This window comes from Protopterus annectens, chromosome 15.part0 (genome assembly GCF_019279795.1).
Source record: "Protopterus annectens isolate FY-2018-M chromosome 15.part0, PAN1.0, whole genome shotgun sequence".
NCBI lineage: Eukaryota > Metazoa > Chordata > Ceratodontiformes > Protopteridae > Protopterus > Protopterus annectens.
In genome coordinates, this window is record NC_056749.1 from 197,853,729 (window position 1) to 197,875,579 (window position 21,851).

General features: G+C 41.7%; 1 protein-coding gene across 1 annotated transcript in view; it reads right to left on the reverse strand.

Annotated features, from left to right (window-relative positions):
- The window catches only part of ZDHHC15 (zinc finger DHHC-type palmitoyltransferase 15), a 1,138,753-nt gene that overhangs the window by 747,278 nt on the left and 369,624 nt on the right, over positions 1 to 21,851 (reverse strand). The window contains exon 5 of the mRNA XM_044057691.1: positions 1,962 to 2,031. Coding sequence (XP_043913626.1) covers positions 1,962 to 2,031 — 70 coding nt within the window. The remainder of the gene's footprint in view (positions 1 to 1,961; positions 2,032 to 21,851) is intronic.

Below are 21,851 nucleotides of genomic sequence, written 5' to 3' on the forward strand. Positions count from 1 at the left end.
ATACCAAACAAAAATAAAAACTGAAAAAGTATCAATGCCTCCACAGAAACCATGCACAGAAGTTTAATACTATGAAAGTACTGGGTAATGGGAGAGAACATCAGTATTTTTAAATTGCAGACGTTTCCTGGTCAAGTGTAAAGTTCACCCTGGCATGACAAGCCACTAGAAAGTACAGCTCAAAAATGTCATAAGCATCTCAGTGCTTGATGGCTGATATTCATTCTTGTAACATACTGACAAACATACAACGATTATTTTTATCTCCATTAAATCATTACTTTGCAGTTGATGTGCCTCATGAGAAGCATCCTAATTTTCAGACTTGTATCCGTTTAGATGCTGAAACTCTGTGTCTGCATTGTCTACTACCTCAAATGTCCACAAAAGGCATCCATCTGTGCAACAGGTTTCAGGACAAGGATACTTTTTCAGTGCAGACAGTTCACGTAATATATGAATCAGTACCAAGTGATGACACGTGCTAGGACCAGAGACAGTTACAGATGTGCAGCTAGCAAAAAAGGCAGACCAGCATTAAGATGACAGAAGAATATCTTATTTCTCTGTTTGTCTTTTCATTTCCTTAATGTAAGTATACTACATAATCTAATGTACTTAAGTGCTGTATAAAATCAATCATGACAGCCGATTTATAGGGGGCACTGTGACAATGGATTTCACTTATACAGTGCAAGCTGCAAAAGTACACTAAACCTCCCTTATAACAGAATAATCTGAGCCTAGCTTGAAAATGGATCACTTACAAGCTGGGCCGCAACTACAATTTTGTGTTGAGATCCTAAATAATATTTAGACCAAACCAGAAACTGAACTTATCAGCAAGCAACTTGCATTGTGCTGATGACATCAGAATTTCAACTTGTTAGTTTAACAAAAATTAAAAATCATATACATCGATATAAGCAGTGTTCCAAAGCCAGCTACTTTCCATAGCATAAAGTGATGGAGTCCTGACTTCTACCCTGATGACAAAACTCTGATCAGTAGCTTGGAGGCTGGATGAGTTGGGGTGCAAAGGAGCAGCATTTTCTCAGCTCACTCATTCTGAGGAACATGCAGGAGTTCTGTTTATGATCTGGAATAACCCCTGTTGGAATTCTGCCTGTGCTCTGGTAACCCCTTGGTGGTGGGGATGTGCGGAAACCACTGTTAATTTCAGTCTTAGAGCGTATGAATAGAGCTGATACTACATTTGGTGGCACTTGTAATGTCAGCAGGTTTGTCCCTTTACAGTATCATAACAACTCCCCATGCACGCAACAGTATGCATAATGCTGCAAGAAGCTTTGCTTTGAATTTCCAAATTTCCCTTCTTAACATATTTGCAGCATACCTCTCAGCTCAAGAAATCTGGACAAAGCCAAAAACGATGCGGGGCCAAAGTTCCAAAAATAGGGACAGATTTTAAATATTGCTCCTATAAACGTAGAAAGTTGCTAGAACAACTGGTTTTGCATTATTACGTATTTTTCTGAAGGACACGAAGTCTGAAACTGAAATGTTAAGCATTATTTAGTGACTTTAATCCTCAATGATTTGTCAGAAAACCACAAATTTTATGTGGAATACACAGAAAATATGAGGCAAAAATCTAGACAGTCTGCTAAAATATGAGCAGTTGAGAGGTATGAATTTGCAGCAAAGACAGTCATAGCCCCAAAGCTAATACCAGCAAACCAAGTTAAAAGCAAATGGAGTGAAAACAGCAGAAGTTCAGCTGGAAGGCATGCCATTGGGGGTGGGGGTGGGGGGGTATTTTTTTAAATATGACATATTGAAACAAACTGTATATTTAAGAGCTATAGCTAGGGAAAAAAAAAAGATACGCAGAGCAAGATGCAGAACATAACTTTTAAGGGAATATAATTCCTGAACAGGTAATACACAACCAAATTAAAAAATCAGCAAAAGACTACAATGTTATGATTCTTACTTACATGTTACAGACAGAGCAGTGGTGACAGCGGTCTGGTTTGATCAGCTGACATCTGTCACAGAACCTGACACCTTGATAAAGAAAGTGAAATTTGGTGTCAAAATCACTGGATGGAATTGTATTACTTTCGAAGGGTTCTGTTTTATAAAACCTTGTATCTTAATAGTTGCTGCTATTGCTACTAAATGCTACTTGCTTCACAGATAGAACATTATACATACAAGCTGAGTTTATTAAAAAGCAGAAGAGAAGCAATGACAAAGTTCTGCCAAGTTAATAAAATACCATAAACCTGTATGTATGGATTCAAGGAAACAAAGTCACTCTAACTCATAGAGAAAACCAAAGCTTTTTCATTTTTCACATTTTATTTCCAAGCATTATTTGATTTTCTGTAAAAGATTACATGTTCTTTGCTCTGCAACTATTTTTAAGAGCTCAGACGCATTTAACTTGCACATTACAACCTCTTTGAGAAACAAGGTCAGAAAGAGCACAACAAGCAATCTTCTTTAATTGCTGTAAGTGACAGGTGCAGTATTAGACATGATGTCAAATAAGGAACCAGGTACCATTAAAAGGTTTCCTGTACAGGTCATAATCACATATGAACTTTAGCTAAAGCTTAACAGTCCTCACATCGAGAATACACAACTTTACAGCTGAAGAAGCAGTAAATGTTTACAGCAGAATGTTTGAAATTACAACTTGGCAGAAACAAAACAGTAAATCAGTATGTAATCAGGATAAATTTTGCAGATGCTTCAGCTAATCAAGCAAAACATTAATTTTGTAAGTACCCCTCCAGCAATACTAAACAGGCTATTGGTTTCAGTTATCTTCAAAACCTATAAAAATGAAGCTGTTCACAATGTAATTATTTACTTACATTCTTCTTCTTTCGGCTTTTTCCCGGTTGTAAACTAAAATTACATATTTATAACAACTGATCTGCAAAAGGTGCAGGGTAAACTCTAAGTTCCATTTCAAATGAAGTTATTGGTTGGGCCTGAAGCAGGGAGGAGAATGGAGGGGGTGGTGATAAAAATTAAACTGCTACCGCAGATATGTCATTACTGTAAACACACAACTTTCATATCTGACACAGAGAGCTTTACTCCTTCACCTACAGAACAGACGCCTAAGCTTAGCCCCCCTTGGGACACTTCTCATGAAGGAATTCCCAGCTTACAGCGTCTTGCAAAAGTATTCAGATGGTCATACTGTAGCCACACAAATGTCATACATAAAAGCACATTTAAAGAAAGCCTGCTAAGTGGCAACTGGTCAAGTAGCATGAGAATTTGTAGTTTGAGGTAAGGACTAACCATATTTTTGGCAGCAAAATTTTATGCAACTTCAAGTTTATTATTGTGTTTTTAAATAAAACACCTTTAACCAAACTAAGAAATAAAAAAGGCATAACGGGCATTAACAGTTAAACATGCATTCAAGTCACCATATCATAGAATAATACTGGGGAAAGAGATCATGGGCACCATAAGATGCTCAGCCTTATAAACCTTTACCCTGACTAAAACGTTTTTGCCAGCCTTGTCGATCACTTAATACTGCTTACCTAACAAATTGAACATAACATTGGTGTAAATGTGCATCTACCCATCCAGTCATCAAGAGTAGCCTAAAGGTTGAGATGTAGTGGCAACTGACCATACAGTAGGAATATGCTGTGTTAGATACCTATCCCTCAAGAAAGTCTTGTTTAAATTTTGTTGTAGATTTAGGTCCCTAGTGCAGGTGTTTGAAGAGGCAAATGGTTTTGCGAAGAAATAGGAGGTCACACACGATTGGGTTTTCATGGCTTGAAAAACTAGGCACAGATCACCTCTGAGCATCCGGTATACTACTGACTATAAGAGGAGTCATAATAATCTTTCAGGATAGTTGAAGGATTTAAGACCTTTAATTTTCTTGGTTAGAAATCTCTGGGGCCTTTCCATATCAGTGATATGATTAGATTTGTACATACCAAAGGCAGCACAGTATTTGACAATAGCTCTGATAAGGGAAGAATACAGGGATAGGGTGACTTCTCTGACTGTTGAAGGTACGCTCTTGGTAATTAAGTCAGACACAAGGATTTTCTAACTATGGTGGAAACATGACTATCAAATGAGAGACAGATGTCCATATAAGTACCTAGGTCTCTTATGACCATCTCTGTTTGAAGAGGAGTATCATTTATAATACTTCAGGTGTAAGTAGCTTTTTTGTTGCACACTACACTGTGCTTTTTTGCATTTAACTTGAGAGGTAGGTGTATATATATATATTCCAACTCCTGCAACATCCATTTAGTATCAGTGGATAAGCAGACAATAGTGCCCAGTTCACAGTCATCATCAAAATTAGTCAATTTAATGTTGAGGATATTAGCTTGGATGTCTGTACAAGAAATGCTGAACAGGAGGAGGGCTACATGGAATCCTATGGCACCCCACTCATTACAACTTTCACAATCTAGGATCTACTGGATAGCCAATCTGCAATATAGCGATCAGTGTAGGGGGATAAATTATGTCTCTCTAATTTTTCAGTAACTATGGCATGGAGAATACTATCAGAAGCCTTGGCCAGGTAAAGATAAGAAGTATGCACAGAGTAACCACTGTCCGCAGCCTCTGTAACCTTTTCAGAGAAGCTTATTAAGTTCAGGAGGCAGGACCTGAAAAAAACAAACACAGTGAGGACTAGTTCACTGAAGTTTGGATAACTGAGTTCTGTTAAGATACATTCCATAGCTTTGCATATACATCTATTGAAGCAGACAGATCTGTAATAACCCAAGTCAGTAGTGGTGCCACCCATGTGTAGTAGAGCCAACATGGCTATTCTCCAGGCATTAAGGCACAAACCCTGTAGACAGGCTGCAGTTATACAGTTTAAGTAGAGGCTCAGCTACTACACACTTGGCACTGATGAGAATGCAACCTGGTATGTTGTCTGGCCCCACAGAAGTATTATTTTTAGCCTTTGACAGGGATTCTAACACTTTTTCCAGTGTGATTTCAGGGGAAGTTAAATTTGCAAGGATTGTGTGGGCAATGGTGTATCTAGGTGAGTAAGGTTAGGACTAAACTTTTCTGCTAATATATTGAAAAATAATTTTAAATACTAGTTCTTTAATGCCTGCCTAAAGTGAACTAATGATGAGCCTTCTCGCAGCCACTAAGGGAACAGCTATCATAAGTGAAGGACCAGAGAGAAAAATACACAAGAGCTGATTTCTCAAAGTTGTCTCATGGAATTGTTAGCAGCCCTTCAGAGGATAAACACAGAATGCACATGGAGTGGTAGGATGCAGTATGCTGCTTCAGGTAACAGGGAACCAGGCTGTGAAAAGACAAAGTAGCCAGAGAAGGCTGTTCAGAAGTGGTGTAATGTGTCTGTAAATAGATGTACCACTAAGTAGACAGGTTGCAGCCTTCTGCACTAACTGCACACAATCAAGTTCAGTGGAATTAGTTTCGGGTAAAATGCACTACAGTAATCCAACTGGAAGAGACCAGGGTATACACACTAACTGAGAGATCTGCTTGAGCTAACAAGTATTTAATCCTCTAAATGTTTTCAGATTGAAACAAGACTTAACTACCACAATAATTAGCTGTGAGTCAAGAGTAATCCAAGTTTTCTCACTTTATTAACAAATTTATGCTTGCCACCACCATGCATAAAACAACTGGGTAAAGGTGTGGACGAAGAGTCATACAGAGTTGCTTGTATAACCAAGGACTCTGTCTTCACTGCGTTCAGCTTTAGTAGATTTTCAGTTAGTTATATGTTTGCTTCAGGTCATCAGTCAAGGAATAAATGCTTGTTATCTCATCTTAAGGACAGAGAAACAGATCTGGATATTATCAGCATAGCTGTGTTAAGCTAAACCCCATTCCCTAAAAGGCCTCCTAGACAAATACATACTCTGTTAACAACAAAGAGTCCAAAATAGAGCACTGTGGTATTCTGCAATTATGACATACAAATGAAAACTTGAGTCCTAAACAGACCCCATAAACATGGCCAGATTTACCTGTGTAATATCAAATCACTGTTTTTCAGATCACCTTTTACTGAAAGTTAAAATACAAAAAAAGTACAGTTTTGTACCTACCATAAATGTAGATGTCCGATAGATATGCAACTGCAGTCATAACATATGGGTTGTCCTGCCTTAGGCAGCCCTCGGTCGGCCGGATTCCAAAGTCTGGGTCCGACGTCGGCTGATGTCGCATTTCTCTCCGACGTCAGAGCGGCTGGAGTATATAAGCATCAGCCCACGCCATCTTCTTCAGTGTTTCTTGCCCCAGATGCCAGGTGCCCTCCAATGATAGCTGTAATCAAATTAGAAGACAAAAATAGGTTTCCAGACAATAAATAAGCAATAAACAGATACACCATAACAGATATCCCCAGCTAAGGATAATAGGGATAGGAGTGGACCCAAGGCATAGAGGGGAAGGAGGGAGGGAAAACCCGACTGCAGTTGCATATCTATCGGACATCTACATTTATGGTAGGTACAAAACTGTACTATGTCCTCCTTCAAGAATGCAACTGCAGTCATAACATATGGGTTGAATACCATAGCTTAGCTGGGGGAGGTGGTATGCTCTAGGAAAAGGATGGTGTAGCTATCAATCCCTGCAGGACTGCCGAAGCAAACCCTGCTCTGGATCTGGAATATAAAGGGAGGTTGTTGTGTTTGGAAAATGTATGCACGGAGCTCCATGTGGCAGCTTCTAGAATGTCTTTTGTAGGCACCCCTCTTAAAAAAGCTGTAGAGGTGGCTGTAGCTCTGGTGGAGTGTGGTCTGATATTGGCTGGCACACTCTTTCCATGGAAGGAATAACAGAATCTGATGCAATGTCCAATCCATTTTGAAATTGTCTGTTTGGAAATTGCTTTTCCTTGTATTCCAGGGTAGCGTAAGCTACAAAAAGCTGATCAGACTTCCTACTGGTCTTGGTTCTGTCTAGGTAGTAGCGAAGTTGTCTGTGTATGTCCAAGGTATGTAACAGTCTTTCCCCTTTGTTCTCAGGATTGGGAAATAAAGTAGGCAGGTGAATTGCTTGATTTAAAGAAACCCTGGATACCACTTTTGGCAGAAAAGTAGGGTTGGTTCGTAGGGAGACCCTGTCTCTGTGAAAAGTTATGAATGGTGGTATTGCTATTAAGGCCTGTAATTCCGAAACCCTTCTTGCTGAGATTATGGCCAGCAGGAAAGCTGTCTTCCAGGAAAGAAATTGTAACTCCACAGAAGCTGCTGGCTCGAAGGGAGGTAAAGTCAATTTTTCTAGGACAAAATTGAGGTCCCAAGCTGGTACTGGTGCCTTTCTTGGGGGCTTTATATTCTTGATTCCTCTAAGAAATTGCCTTAGCAAAGGATGTGAAAACACAGGTGGATCAGTGTTGTATCTGCTGAGATAGCTGAAGCATGTATTTTTATGGAAGAGTATGAGAGTCCGTTGTGTAACATATCTGCCAAGTATTCCAGAATGAGAGGGATGCTCAAAAGTGATGCATCATGACCCTTGTTGGTATTCCAAATGCTGAATCTCTTCCATTTGGCTGAGTAAGCCTTTCTGGTGGATGGTCTGCGGGCTTCTGTTAGTATCCGCTGAACTTCCTTGGAGAGAGGTAAATTGAGTTTATTTATGGGATTTCCCAAGCTGTTAGCTGTAGAGTCTGGATGTTGGGATGAATAATCAAAAGTTGTGTTGAGTCAAAAGTTGAGGCCATTGTGGAAGGGCCCACGTTTTGTTGTGACATATGCTCCGTAGTAGTGGGTACCAGTGTTGTCTTGGCCAGTCTGGAGCTATTAGGATCCCCTTCGGTTGCTCTGCCTTGATCTTTAATAACACTGTGGTCATCAGTGGCAGGGGTGGAAGTGCATAAATTATTAGGGAGTTCCAGTTGAATGAGAGGGCATCTACTTTCCATGCTTGTGGATGATATGTCCTTGAGCAGAACTTTTGTAAGTGATGATTGAGGGGGGAGGCAAATAGGTCCACATCCGGCCTGCACCATCTCGAGGTGAGTCGTATAAAGATGTCTGGATGTAGCCTCCATTCGTGGGGGTCCAGGAAATTCCTGCTTAGACTGTCCGCCAGAACATTGTCTTTGCCTGGAACAAAACTGGGATTGTAGCTGTATGTTTAGACCCAGTGATTTTTCCCAAAGATTCATTGTCAGTCTGCAAAGGGGGTAAGAATGAGTGCCCCCTGCTTGTTTATGTACCACATCACAGTGGTGTTGTCTGTCCGTATTAGTAGGTGGCCTTGTTGAAGTTGTTGTCCAAAGGCCTCGATGGCATGCATTACTGCTAGCATTTCTTTTTGGTTGATATGCAGATGTGTTTCCTTTGGGGACCATTGCCCTTGAATACATCTGCCCTCCATGTGCGGCCCCATCCAAGGTCTGAGGCGTCTGTGGTCATTGTCTGTTATCTGAGGTTTTTTGAGCGACATGCCTGTGTTTAACTGGCTTACTGTGGCCCACCATAGAAATTCCTTTTGTAAACATGGAATGAGTGGAATAATTGCTTCTAGGTTGTTGCTGTGTTGAGACCATAAGCTTTTTAAGTACCATTGAAGCTTTCTCATGTGTAGTCTTGCTAGTGGGACCAAGAGAATGCAGGATGCCATGTAACCCAGGGCCTGTAGGAAACTCCTTGCAGTCATCTGGGTGAGCTTTGCTAAACTTTTGAAGTAATGAGTTAACTTCTTTTGCTTGTCTTCTGTCAGGTAAGCCATTTGAGAGGCTGTGTCTAGTTTGGCTCCTAAGAAGGTTATTTGCTGTGATGGCTGAAGTCTTGACTTTTGAAAGTTGACTGTGTATCCCACAGCCTGTAGCAAGTGTATGACATAATTCAAGTTTTTTGTCAAGGTTAGTTTGTTGTCCGCTTGTATGAGGCAATCGTCCAGGTACGGGTAGATTTGAATCCCCTGGTGCCTGCAATGAGCAATTACTGATGCCAGGCATTTCATGAATACTCTGGGCGCAGTAGATAAGCCAAATGACAATGCTGAGAATTGATAATGTTCTGGCCCTGCAAGAAATCTGAGGTATCTTCTGCAACTGTGTCTGATAGGGACATGCAGGTATGCCTCCTTGAGGTCCAGAGTAATCAGCCAAGACCCCTTGCCCAGCATGGGAAGGAGTTGCTGTAAAGTCAGCATTTTGAACTTTGGTACTATGAGAAAAGTGTTTAGAGCAGACAAGTCCAGTATTGGTCTCCATTGAGTTTCTTTTCTTGGAACAAGGAACAGTCTTGAATAAAACCCCTGACCTTGTTCTTGTTGTGGAACTTTTCTATTGCTTTGATCTGAGCAAGCAGAGAAATTTGCTTGATAGCCTCTGCCCTCTGATTTTGTGGAAGGTTTGGCATGCCTTGTTTTCTTGGCAAGGTATGAAAGTGGAACCTGTAACCGTGGTCTATAATGTCCAGTATCCATTTGTCTTTTGTCAGTTTGTGCCAATTTCTTGAAAACAGAGATAACTTTCCCCCAAAGGAGCTTCTGTTTGCTCCTTGGTCAGCGGAAGTAGAGGAAAGTCATTGAGCTTGTCCCTGCGGGCAGGAGAAACCCTGTGTCACTTCTTTGGTTTGTTGGTTGCCATTGTCGCCCCTGTAGGATCCTCTGTATTGCCCTCTTCCTCGGCACGCCTGTTTTACCTCTTTGAAATCTTTCAGGATTAGGAAAGGACCAGTTTTAGAAGGCCAGTTCCTGCTGAATCTGGGCGGCTGAACCTGGAGGAAATCTTTGACTGTCTGTACTGACTTGGCTTTTTCCTCAATGGACTTTAACACATCTTTAGCATTAGCACCAAAAAGCTTGTTCTTTTCCAAGGGTGCATCAAGAAGTTTTGCCTTAACATGATCTGGTAAAGGTTGTTCTTTTAGCCATGCATGTCTACGAATGACCGCCCCTGTCACAGCTGCCCTACATGAAGCCTCCAATGCATCATATCCACACTGCAAAAAATGATTGCTAACTTGCTGAGAATTATGCACAGCCTCCTGCAAAGACTTCCTATCTAAAGGTTCAGGAGAGGCCAAACTTTTCTGTAAATCATCTAACAGGAAATCCTGATATTGAAACATGTGAAAGAGACAATTGAGAGCTCTTATAGATAAAGTAGTGGAGGTGTAGACCTTCTTCCCCATCTCTCTAAGGACCTTGCTTCCCTGTCGGAAGGCAAAGGATTTTTGGATGTGGTAGCTGAAACCCCTTTAGGCCCCTGGGAAATTGTTTCTAAATCAACAGCATGGGCCCTAAATAAATGAGAATGGGTTTCTGGAACCCTATAGTATCTGTCAGGCTTGACAGGAGCAGGAGGAAGAGTATCAGGGGTAACACTGGAGTCAGAGTATAAATCATCCAAAACATCAAGCACAGGAGGTATAGCTAAGGGTCTGTGTTGAGGCTTTTAAGGAAGGTTCAAGGTGCTTTCTGGAATCAGAAAATTCCAGGCCTTGCCACTTAAAATGCTCCCTGATTGAATGCAGAACTTCCCCAAAAGTAATATCCTCAGGAGGGAGGCCGAGGGGATGGAGTCCTCTGCATCTGAATCCTCATAGGTCTGGAAGGGCTCTTCCTGGCTTTCAGAGGGAACAGAGTCCTCAGAATCTTCATCTGAGGGCAGAGGGTCAGGGGGTTCAACCCTGGGCCTCTTATCAGGAGGAGGTTGGGATCCTCTCTCAGGATGGGCCTGGGAGCCTCTGATCAGTGAAATTAAATCTGCGGCCATGGACATGATCTGAGTTTCAGGAGTAGTCTGAGGTATGTTTTTAGCAGTAAGATGTTCGGACTTGCTGGCTGCCTTGGCACGTGTGTAGGCCTTGATAGACATGGACATGGGAGGCCTAGCCGCTCCATGTGCAGGAGTTACCTTATCAACAGCAATGGTCTTGGGCATTTCCTCGGTTTCGGTATCCGGAGGAAAATCAATAACTGGCGTCGGAGTGGCCTCTGGTATCGGAGGTATCGGTAATGCGGTGTCTTCGGTTCGGAGCGGTGGAATAACTGCCTCAGAGGGAACCGGAGCACTCGCAGTTAGTTTTGGCGTGGTGTCGGTTGAAGACACGGGCTGAGGATGTCGGTCCCGGTCTTTTCGTTTCTTAGGAGTCTGCGTTGTTGGTTGTTCCGACGGCATTGTATAATCAAATTTTTCGCCGAAAAAGTCTTCAGCGAACTCCGCCCGGCACCTGAGAGTGCGCTTGTTGAAGCGAGCACAGGCGGCACAGGCCGAGACGTCGTGGTCTGGGCCAAGGCAAGGGAGGCAGTAAGAGTGGAAATCCTTATGAGGTATTTGTTTACCACAAGACAAACAATTATTTACTTTTTCAGTAATTTCTGACATCGGCTGAGGCAAGAAAAAGTCCCCAATGGGGTACTTAGCTTTTTTGATGACTTCGGTTTCGAAGAATACAGGAGCTGCCCGACCGGCACTTGCGAACTGCTTCTGCTTCGGGCACCGCGCGGCAAGAAAGACTGAAGAAGATGGCGTCGGCTGATGCTTATATACTCCAGCCGCTCTGACATCGGAGAGAAATGCGACATCAGCCGACGTCGGACCCAGACTTTGGAATCCGGCCGACCGAGGGCTGCCTGAGGCAGGACAACCCATATGTTATGACTGCAGTTGCATTCTTGAAGGACATCGGTGAGCTGCAAAACTGATAAAACACAAAACATCTTTTTTTTTTCATTTTTAACAGGAAGGCAAGTTCCCCTGCATCTCCCACGTGTTGGGGGCCTAAATTATATACACAAATGCCACAGACACACCAGAGAGGAGAAAAGGGCAAAAACTGTTCAAACTATTTCAACTGATCACACAATGCAATACACTGCAGTGAAACTCATCACAACATTAACTTTTCAAACTAAAGCCTCTCAGCCACCATTCCTGCATCAAATCTTAATTGACTTGGGGTTGTTACAGGAGATCTTTGTACTTGCCACAATGTTTATGCCTTTTTCACATTTCTTTCCTGCTCATCTGATCTTTATATTCTTTCATTTTTTGACACATTCAGTTGCTGCCTGATTTCTGTCTACTTCTGGTTTGATTTCCATTCCTGACTGACCCCGACATCCTTTCGCTAAATTAAGCGGTGAAGTCATCCTAGACATCTTCTCCACATGTTTTAAAACTTTCACTATGTTTGGAATTGGTAAGTTCAACAGATATGTATGCAGTCCCATTACTGCAGATATACGCATGTGATCAATATCGAGGAGGCTCACATCTCCTTCAGAATGAGGAATACATAACCTTAGTATAAAATGACTTGCAAGGATAGTGGAAGCAACAGAACTCAGTTATGCAAATTTCAACTATCACTCTAAGCTTTGTATTTCTTATCTTGTTCACATTTTGCTTCTGTACATCTTAATTATCTATAATCGCATTACTACTGCTTGATGAATTGTGTTGCGATTAATTACTATGTTAAAATTTGTTTTTATGTCTGTAAAATCTCTGGAGCTTTTCTCCTCGGGTCTCCACTGAAAATGGGCCTCTGGCTCAGTTGGACCAACCCGGTTAAATAATGTCAAATAAATAAAATAAAAATATATATAATTTGATAAGCATGAAGCATTCTTCTTGCTTTCCTGTCCAACTGATCCAACACCTTTTGGGGCCAATCATTCAACACAAAACTGTAAATTAGAATGGGAAGTTCATATTGGTTTATAGCTTGGACTTTGTTCCTAGAAGTCAGGGGTGTTTTCAGCATTAGTTTCAGTCCTCTAAAGTATTCCTTGTTGAATTTTATCTGCATTTGTTCATGTTTTATTGCCGATCCCTCATCAGTTTACAAATATTTATATACTCCTTCCTGCTCAAGTTCCTTTACATCACATTCCTGTCCCAGACTGATATTTTTGTTGGTGCTGAAGCCTTCTTTCTTAAAATGTTGCATTTGTACATTTATCAAAACCAAATTACATTCTTATATAATCCGAGAAAGTTAAAACCACTTGTACTTGGGTTTTCAACTCCTTAGCTGATGAACTATACAGTTTTAAGTCATTCACAAAAGGTTTATGTCTTTAAACTTGGTTGTTTTCTGGGAGCCAAGCTGTAATCATGGTCTAATCTGTTAAGTAGACAGCTTAATGGGTTAAGGGCAAGACAAAAAGAGGTGACAAACAGTCACCCTGAAATATCCCCCTATGAATTTTTATCCATGGGATAATAATTTGTCCTTTGTCATAGCTTAGCTGTAAAGTGGTTTGCCACTGTATCTTGTTTACTGTAATGTAATTGATCAATGTAGGGTTCATCTTATACATCTGTAAACACTCCTTTATCCATGAATGTGAGATGCTGTCAAATGCTTTTTTTAATTCATTGATGCCATACTTCCATTCTTCCCCTTTTTTATAATTATCTTTTATGGCTTTATTTAGCAGCAAATGATCCTTTGATCCATATGACTTCCTTTTCTTACGCTTTTGTTCTAGTGCCATAATTGATTTTTTTTTATAAATGATCATGAACTCTATCTGCATCATTTCCAGTATATAATTTGTACAACGTCAGAAGGCAAGTTATTGGTCTATCATATTTATGATGGCTTGTAGGATCACTCTTAAGGAGGAACATTGTTTTTCCTGTTGTTAAACGGATTTGTGTCTCCTCGGGATTCACATACAAGTGATTCTTACTCAGGGCTAATCTTTGTGTAAAGATGTTAATACTTTTAGCTAAATGTTGGGTACTGCAACTAGGCCTCGGGTTTTCCAGTTAGGAGCTTTTCTTAATTTTGTTTCAATTTCTCGGGCCATCACTTTATCACATTTCCTCTATACTTGAACTCCTTACTGTTTCTTTTAATCTGTGTATCCATTCAGCATCTTTGTTATGTTCCACAGTGTCTCAGAAATATTTCCCCCAAATTTATCTATTTCTTCTTTTGTTGGTGGCGTTTCTATTCCTTTTGTTTTATTTCCCAGTTCTCTAGAATTTATTTTGTCACCAATGAATTGCTTATTTTGTACTTTTCTTTTATATTTATTTGCACACCTTCAAAGGTTTTCTATCTCTGCTATCATCAGTTTCTTATTTGCTGCAGTGTATGATAGATCTTGGACTCGTCTGACAGAGTGTGTTGCTTTTACCACATTTATCTTTCTAACTTTTTTGTTGAACTGTTCCCTGTTTTATATTCTGCTAACAGTGACACTTCTGGTCTTAATTGCTTTATAGTTTTCTCTATTCATTGTTTCCATGGTGGCATTTTATTTCTTCCCTTTCTGTCCCTTACTGCTCTATATTTTTGTGTTAAAATTTTATTACTAATTTACCTGCATAGTAACATGTCCTATTTACTTCTGTTACATCATATGAATTTCTCTTAATACTCCTGATTACTGTGTCCGTCTGTTTTATCAGACTTCTAACTGTGATGATGTCAGGTATTGCCAGCTATGCCAGGAGAAGTAGGACAATGGATGTGTAACATATGTCAGCATACCTAGCTGGAGTTTTGTAAAGAATTACATGTCATTTGTATATCAAACTGATTTGTACAGGTGCTTGTGTTGAAAATGTATTTGTAAAGTTGCTTGTGTTAAAATGTACCAACAGTGGGTTCTGCTGGACAGAAAAGAAATACACCTGTATGTCAGACTGTATTGTGACTGTTGAAATTAATATATTGCAACAGAGGAGACTGGAAGAGAAGAGGTTAATCTCAGTCCAGCTAACTTTGAAAAATAGTCTGAAATTAAATTACCTGGTTTTAGGCCATAAAGATTTTATCTTACAGTTCTGATTGCAGCCAGAGACAAAATGTCTGTGAAACTCAGGACTAGGAATCCTACTGTACTGTCCTTAGGGGTGAACTAATTGCTACTCTGGAAGGGTGGAATTTTTTTGGCTTCCAGATGCTATAACAGATCTTAGGAAATCTCTATGTGTGTGTATGGTGACACCTATGTGCTAGATTCTGTTTCTGTTTCTAGTAAAGGGGGTAGTGTGGAAATCAGTAGTCAAGTGCATGACTAGATGTATGTGATGTCATTCTGTAATGTAACACTGAAATTATGTTTTAATACTAGATGAGATAGATGTCTCAAGGCACTCTGTTTTGGAATTGACAGGTTCACTCACCTACTTCATCTTGCCTTGTTTTAGTAAGTAACCAGGGAATAGTAATTCTTTAGATCACTCAGGAAAATATAGTGAGATTAGTTAAATACTGTTTTTCTGTATCTGTATGAATCTATCAGTGTTATTTTTAATATTTCTTGTGATTGAAACTCTGCTCTTATTGTACATAGATATTAGCATGTGCATGTTATTTTATTATTTATTATTAAATATATTTAAACTTTTCATTATAGCTGGTCTTTTAGAGAATATTTTAACCTTTGAGAGTACTTATATTTATTTGGTGACACCATGGCCGTTCCTAAAAGCCTTGCTGCACTGGTCAAGCACTACCATTTGTATTAGTATTAATTATTTGAACATTTGATACTCTGATAAGAGCCAGCTGGCTTTGGAGTGTTCTGCTGGCAGTATTTACCTTATAGTTTGGGCAGAGGGGTTATAGCTGATAAATCTGTCCCTGCCTTTCCCAGCTGTGTGTGTGTGTGTGTGTGTGTGTGTGTGTGTGTGTGTGTGTGTGTGTGTGTGTGTGTGTGTGTGAGAGAGAGAGAGAGAGAGAGATTGTGTGAGAGAGAGAGTGTGTGTGTGTGTGTGTGAGATAGAGAGAGTGTGTGTGTGTGTGTGTGTGTGTGTGTGTGTGTGTGTGTGTGTTAGTGAGTGACAGAGAAAGTGTGTGTGTGTGTGTGAGAGAGAGAGAGAGTGTGTGTGAGATAGAGAGTGTGTGTAAGTGTGTGTGTGATTGAGAGAGAGTGCGCGTGTGTGTGTGTATGTGTGTGTGTGAGAGAGAAAATGTGTGTGTGTGTGTGTGTGTGTGTGTGTGTGTGTGTGTGAGAGAGAGAGAGAGTGTGTGTGTGAGAGAGTGTGAGAGAGAGAGAGAGTGTGTGTGAGAGAGTGTGAGAAAGAGAGAGAGAGAGAGTGTGTGTGTGTGTGTGTGTGTGTGTGTGTGTGTGTGTGTGTGTGTGTGTGTGTGTGAGAGAGAGAGTGTGTGTGTGTGTGTGTGTGTGAGAGATAGAGAGTGTGTGTGTGTGTGTGTGTGTGTGAGAGAGTGTGTTTGTGTGTGTCAGCTACTTGGAGCACTAGTTTCACAGAGAGAGTGGTGGAGGATTTGGGTTGGAACACTCGGCTGAGTACTCGACTCTGCAGCTGTGGACAGTGTGGAGTCTTATTTGGGGCCTGGAGAGAGAGAGGGAAACCCAGCCCCAGGATGGCATTGTGGTCCCTGTGTGCTCTTAAGGGAAATTGTGCTTGATGCAGAGAGCTGCATCTGGAAATATTGTGTGTAGCTATCTTTGTTCCAAGTGAATGTCCCTCACCAGTGTCCGTAGTGAGGATTGAGAGTCCTTGACCACTGGCCCAGAGGAGGGGGCGTCACATACTGGTGAGCAGTGGTGTGGATATTAATTCAACTTCTGTAGCCTGTAGGCAGTTGTCAGTGAAGGTGTGCGTACTCTCCAGCAGCCACAAGGTAAACATACAGAGTTTCATTTTCACAACAGTTTCATTTATTTTTTATTATTTTAATTTAGTCACGGAAAGCAGGGAAAGATGTCAGAAGAGGATTATGGCAAGCTGACAAAGAACCAGGTGGCCAAGGTGTGCAAAACCAAAGGACTGGTGCATGCCAACCTGACTAAAGAGGAAATGAGTTCAGCCTTAATCCCAGTTGCGGCATGGACCAGCAACCAAGAAGGCAACCAATCTGGTGATGGGGACATGCAGGCCTCAGAAAAAGGACAGTTCACCTTTTCCTCAGAGGACTTAAAAACCCATCTGGAGTTAAAGAGACTTCAAACTGGAGGCCAAATGTTTGGAGTTAGAATCAGCAAACAGACTGCAGCATTTGGAGCCAGAAGAAAATGAGGAAAGTACAGTTGTGTACACTTACCATAAATGTAGACGTTCAAAGTGTATTCACTGTTGCAGTCATTACATTTGGGTTATCTGCTTGCAGGTAGCCTTCAGGTCAGCCTGATTAACAAAGTCTTGGGTCCTGCATCGGTTGCTGTCCCTTATTCCATGACGTCAGGTCATTAAGGGGTATAAAACATGCAGCCAATGCCATTACGTCAGTTTTTCTTGCCCCAGATGTCAGGTGCCCCCCCCTAATGGGGTGCAATTAAATATAAAAGTACAATGATATACCTCCAACAAAAAAGCAAATACACCAAAAAGGCTTTTAAGTACAGTAAAGTAGAAGTATAGCCAAAAGAAGTTAGAGGGCTGGAGGGAGGGTAACCAGGACTGCAACAGTGAATACACTCAAACATCTACATTTATGGTAAGTGTACACAACTGTACTATGTGAACTGTTGCAGTCATTACATTGGGGTAGATTCCCAAAGGTCTGGTTGGCAGGAGAAATTTAGATAGCATTAGGACCAGCTATAAGGCCCTGCAAGACTGCAGTGGCAAAGCCAGCTCTGGATTTAGAGAAAATTGGCAAATGGTAATGCTTGGTGAAAGTATGTACAGAACTCCAGGTAGCAGCTTCTAGGATGTCCCTGGTAGGGACGCCTTTGAGAAAGGCTGTAGAGGTAGATGCAGCCCTGGTGGAGTGAGGTCTGATCCCCTGGAGGATAGGTTTTCCATGGCGCTTATAGCAGAAATTAATGCAATGGCCTATCCATTTAGAAATGGTTTGCTTTGAAATAGCCTTCCCCTCTGCCCCTGCGGCAAATGCTACCAGCAGTTGTTCAGATTTCCTTTGAGGTTTAGTCCTGTCCAAGTAGAATCTGAGTTATCTGTGCACATCCAAGGAATGCATTATCCGTTCCCCAATGTATTATCCATTCCCCTTTGTTCTGTGGATTGGGAAAGAAGGTTGGCAAATGAATAGACTGATTAAGGGCCACACTGGAGACCACCTTGGGGATGAAGGATGGATTGGTTCTGAGGGACACCCTGTCCGCATGAAAGATGATGAAAGGCTCCACTGCCATATGGCCTGTAATTCAGATACCCTTTTAGCTGAAGTGATTGCTAAAAGGAAAGCTGTTTTCCAAGAAAGAAATTTAAAGTCTGCAGTAGCAGCTGGCTCGATAGGAGGTAGAGTGAATTTCTCTAAAACAAAGATAAGGTCCCAGGCTGGGGTTGGAGCTCTCCTGGATGTTCTCAGATTTTTGACCCCTCTGAGGAACTGTTTGAGCACTGGATGAGAGAAGAAAGGGGGGGTTCTGCGTTATAATGAGCTGAAATGGCTGAGGCGTGCATTTTAATGGAAGAAAAAGACAGGCTCTTGTGAAGCATCTCAGTTAAGTATTGTAAAATCTGAGGTAAATTGGACGCTGCTGTGCTCATCCCTTGAGATTGGTTCCAGGCACAGAATCTTTTCCATTTTTCAGCATAGGATTTTCTAGTGCTACGCTTCCTTGCCTCTAAAATTATATCCATCACAGGTTTACTGAGGGATGGTAAAGGAGTGATTATGCAATTAGCCAGGCTCAGTGTTAGAAGCGGAGGGTGCAGAAATTGATTCTCCTGCTGAGACAACAGGGAAGGAGTTGAAGGCAGGTGCCATGGGGATAACCGTGACACACTGTGTAGGAGGGGGTACCAGTGTTGGTGTGGCCAGTCTGGAACAATCAAAATCATCCTTGGTTTGTCCGGTTTGATTTTTAGTAGTACTTTCGAGAGCAGAGGCAGAGGGGGGAAGGCATAGACTGATAGGTTCTTCCAGCTGAAGGACAGAGCATCCACTTTCCAGGCTTGTTTGTGGGGAGTCCTTGTGCAAGTACCAATTGGTACTTCTGGGGAGAGGCAAACAGGTCTATATCTGGGCTCCCCATTTGCTTGTCAACATGTTGAAAATCCTTTGTTCCAATTTCCACTCGTGTGGGTCCATGAGGTTTCTACTTAGTCCATCTGACAGTGTATTTAATTTTCTTGGCAGGAACTGAGCTTGTAGGTGCACTTGGTAGTTCAAGGCTGTGTTCCACAATGCAATGGCTAGTCTGCAGAGGGGATAAGAATGTGTACCCCCTGCTTGTTTATGTACCACATAACAGTGGTGTTGTCTGTCTTTACCATTAGTTGTCCTGGAAGAATGTGGTCCTTGAAGGCTGTCAGAGCATTCTGTACAGCTAACATTTCTTTTTGATTGATATGCAGGTGCATTTGACTTGAGTTCCATTTGCCCTGAATGCACTTCCCTGCCAGGTGAGCCCCCCATGCATAGTTTGATCCATCTGTTAGGGTTTGGGTGGCAGGGGGTGGTGTGAAAGGTAGTCCCTTGCTTTGGTGTCAGACCTCCGCCCACCAAAGGAACTCTAGGCATAGGCAAGGTATGACAGGAATCATTGCTTCTAGATCCTGAGAATGTTGACACCATAGGCTTTTTAGATACCACTGTAGTTTCCTCATATGCAGTCTTGCATATGGAATTAGAAAAATGCAGGAGCCCATGAACCCCAAGGCTTTCAGTATTTGTCTTGCAGATAGCAGGGTTTTTGTGGCCACTTGTTTGAAGTAGGTTGTCAAATGAGTTTGTTTCTCTGATGTGAGGTAGGCCATCTGGGAAGTTGTATTCAAGCTTGCTTCCAGGAATATCATTTGTTAACAGGGTACCATGTGAGATTTCTTTTCCTTTATGGTGTACCCCAGACAAGTTAGAACTCTCTGTACAAAGGCCAGATGATTCAAAAGTATGTCCTGGCTTTCTGCTTGAATTAGACAATCGTCCAGGTATAGGTATATTTGAATATTTCTTTGCCTTCAAAATGCAATAACTGGAGCTAGGCACTTCACAAAGGGCAGTGCATAGAAATGATAGTGCGTGTAACCTGCTTTGAAGTGTAGGTATCTTCTGCAAGATTCCCTGATTGGGATGTACAGGTATGCTTCTTTTAAATCTAGTGTTGCCAACCAGGCATCTTTGCCAAGCATAGAAGTAATTGGTGGAGAGTCAGCATCTTGAATTTTGGAATCTCCAAAAAGGTGTTTAGAGTACAGGTCCAGGACAGGATGCCATGAATTTTATTTTCTGGATACCAGGAAAAGTCTCGAGTAGAAACCTTGTCCCTTTTCCTCTTCTGGTACCAGTTGAATAGCCCCCATGCTTAAGAGAGAAAGTACTTGTTTGTGGGCCTCTGCCCACTGATTTATGGGTAGGTCCGGCCACCTGCTTGGTGTTGGCAACGTGTGGAAGCGAAATCTGTATCCCTGGGACACTATTTAAAACCCATTTGTCCTGGGTAATGAGTGCCCAGTTCTTTGCATGAAGAGCAATCTTTTTGCCCAAAGGGGCAGTCAGTTGATAAGTGCTTGGAAATTTTAAAAGGAAGTCATTGAGACAGTTTGCCATAGGGGGGAGTCTTATTACTCCCAGATTTGGAAGTGGAGGCCCCCCCCACTGCTTAGTCCTGTGAGTTCCCCTGGGACTGAAACCTCGGGATTTTGTTGTGTCTGGGTTTGGCTTGAGATGACCTGGAAGGGGCTGGAAAGGACCAATTCTTAGATGGCCAGTGCCTACTAAATCTAGGAGGCTGAACTTGTAAGAAATCTTTAACAGTTTGCATACATTTATCTTTATCTTCCATCTTTTTAAGAACTTCCTCAGCCTTGTTGCCAAACAGGTGGTCCTGATTTAAGGGAGCATTAACATGATCAGGCAAAGATTGCTCCTTAAGCCAAACATGCCTTCTGAGCACAGACCCAGTAGCAGCGGCCCTGCAAGAGGCCTCTAATGAATGAAACCTACATTGCAAAGTATGTTTTTCAACTTGTTCAACAGAATGCATTAAATCCTGTAATTCTTTATTTTCCACACAGTCAGGAATCAACATAATTTTCTGTTTAAGCAATCCAATAACATTGTTGCTGATACTTTAACATATGAAACTGGAAGTTTAAAGCCCTAATGGCCAAGGCTGCAGAAGTGTAAACTTTTTTACCTCATCTATCCAGCACCCTGGAGTCTCTATCAGAAGGGGATAGGAATTTTAGCAATAGAAGCCTTAATGCCCTGGGCCCCTGAGAAATAGTCTCTGGATCCGCAACAGGATTTTTAAAAAGGAACTTGTGTGACTCAGGGACCCTTTATTATCTGTCTGGTTTTCTGGGAGCAGGAGGCAAGGAATCAGGGGCCAAACTAGATTCCGAAAAAGAATAATCAACAATGTCTAGTACAGGAGGACTAGCTAAAGGCCTATGCTGAGGTAGGAGTAAGAAATCCCTAAGCCTCTTTTTTTGAATCAGAAAAATCCTGGCTTTCCCAGTGGAAATGCTCCCTTAGAGTATGTAAGGTTTCCCCAAAAGAAAAATCCTCTGGAGGGGAAGCAGAGAGAATGGAGTCCTCTGCATCAGAATCCTCATAAATAGATAAAGGCAAATCCAGATTATCAGAAGAATCAGAAAAAACAGAATCCTGGTCAGAAGATTCATAAACCACTTTGGTCCTAGGCCTCTTAGAAAGGGGGGGGGGGGGTTGGCTACCCCTGATTAGAGTTATTAGATCTTCAGCCATTCTTATCATTTGCTTTTTAGGCATAGAGGCCTGAGCATGTGGCCTGGGCGTTGTTTTTTTGGGCATGGTTTTAGATTTAGGCCTAAGAGAAGAAGGAGGCATCGGTTTAATATACAAGTCCGTAGGCCTGAATACACCCTCAGAAGCTGGTGCCTGCACAGTGGCTCCGGACCCATCCAAGGTAGAGACATCTGCGGGTTCCATAGTTGAAGCATCTTGTGGTATACCGGACTCTGAATGGGTCTCAGTAGAGACCTGCAAATCAGAAGTAGCGGGTATCAGGGC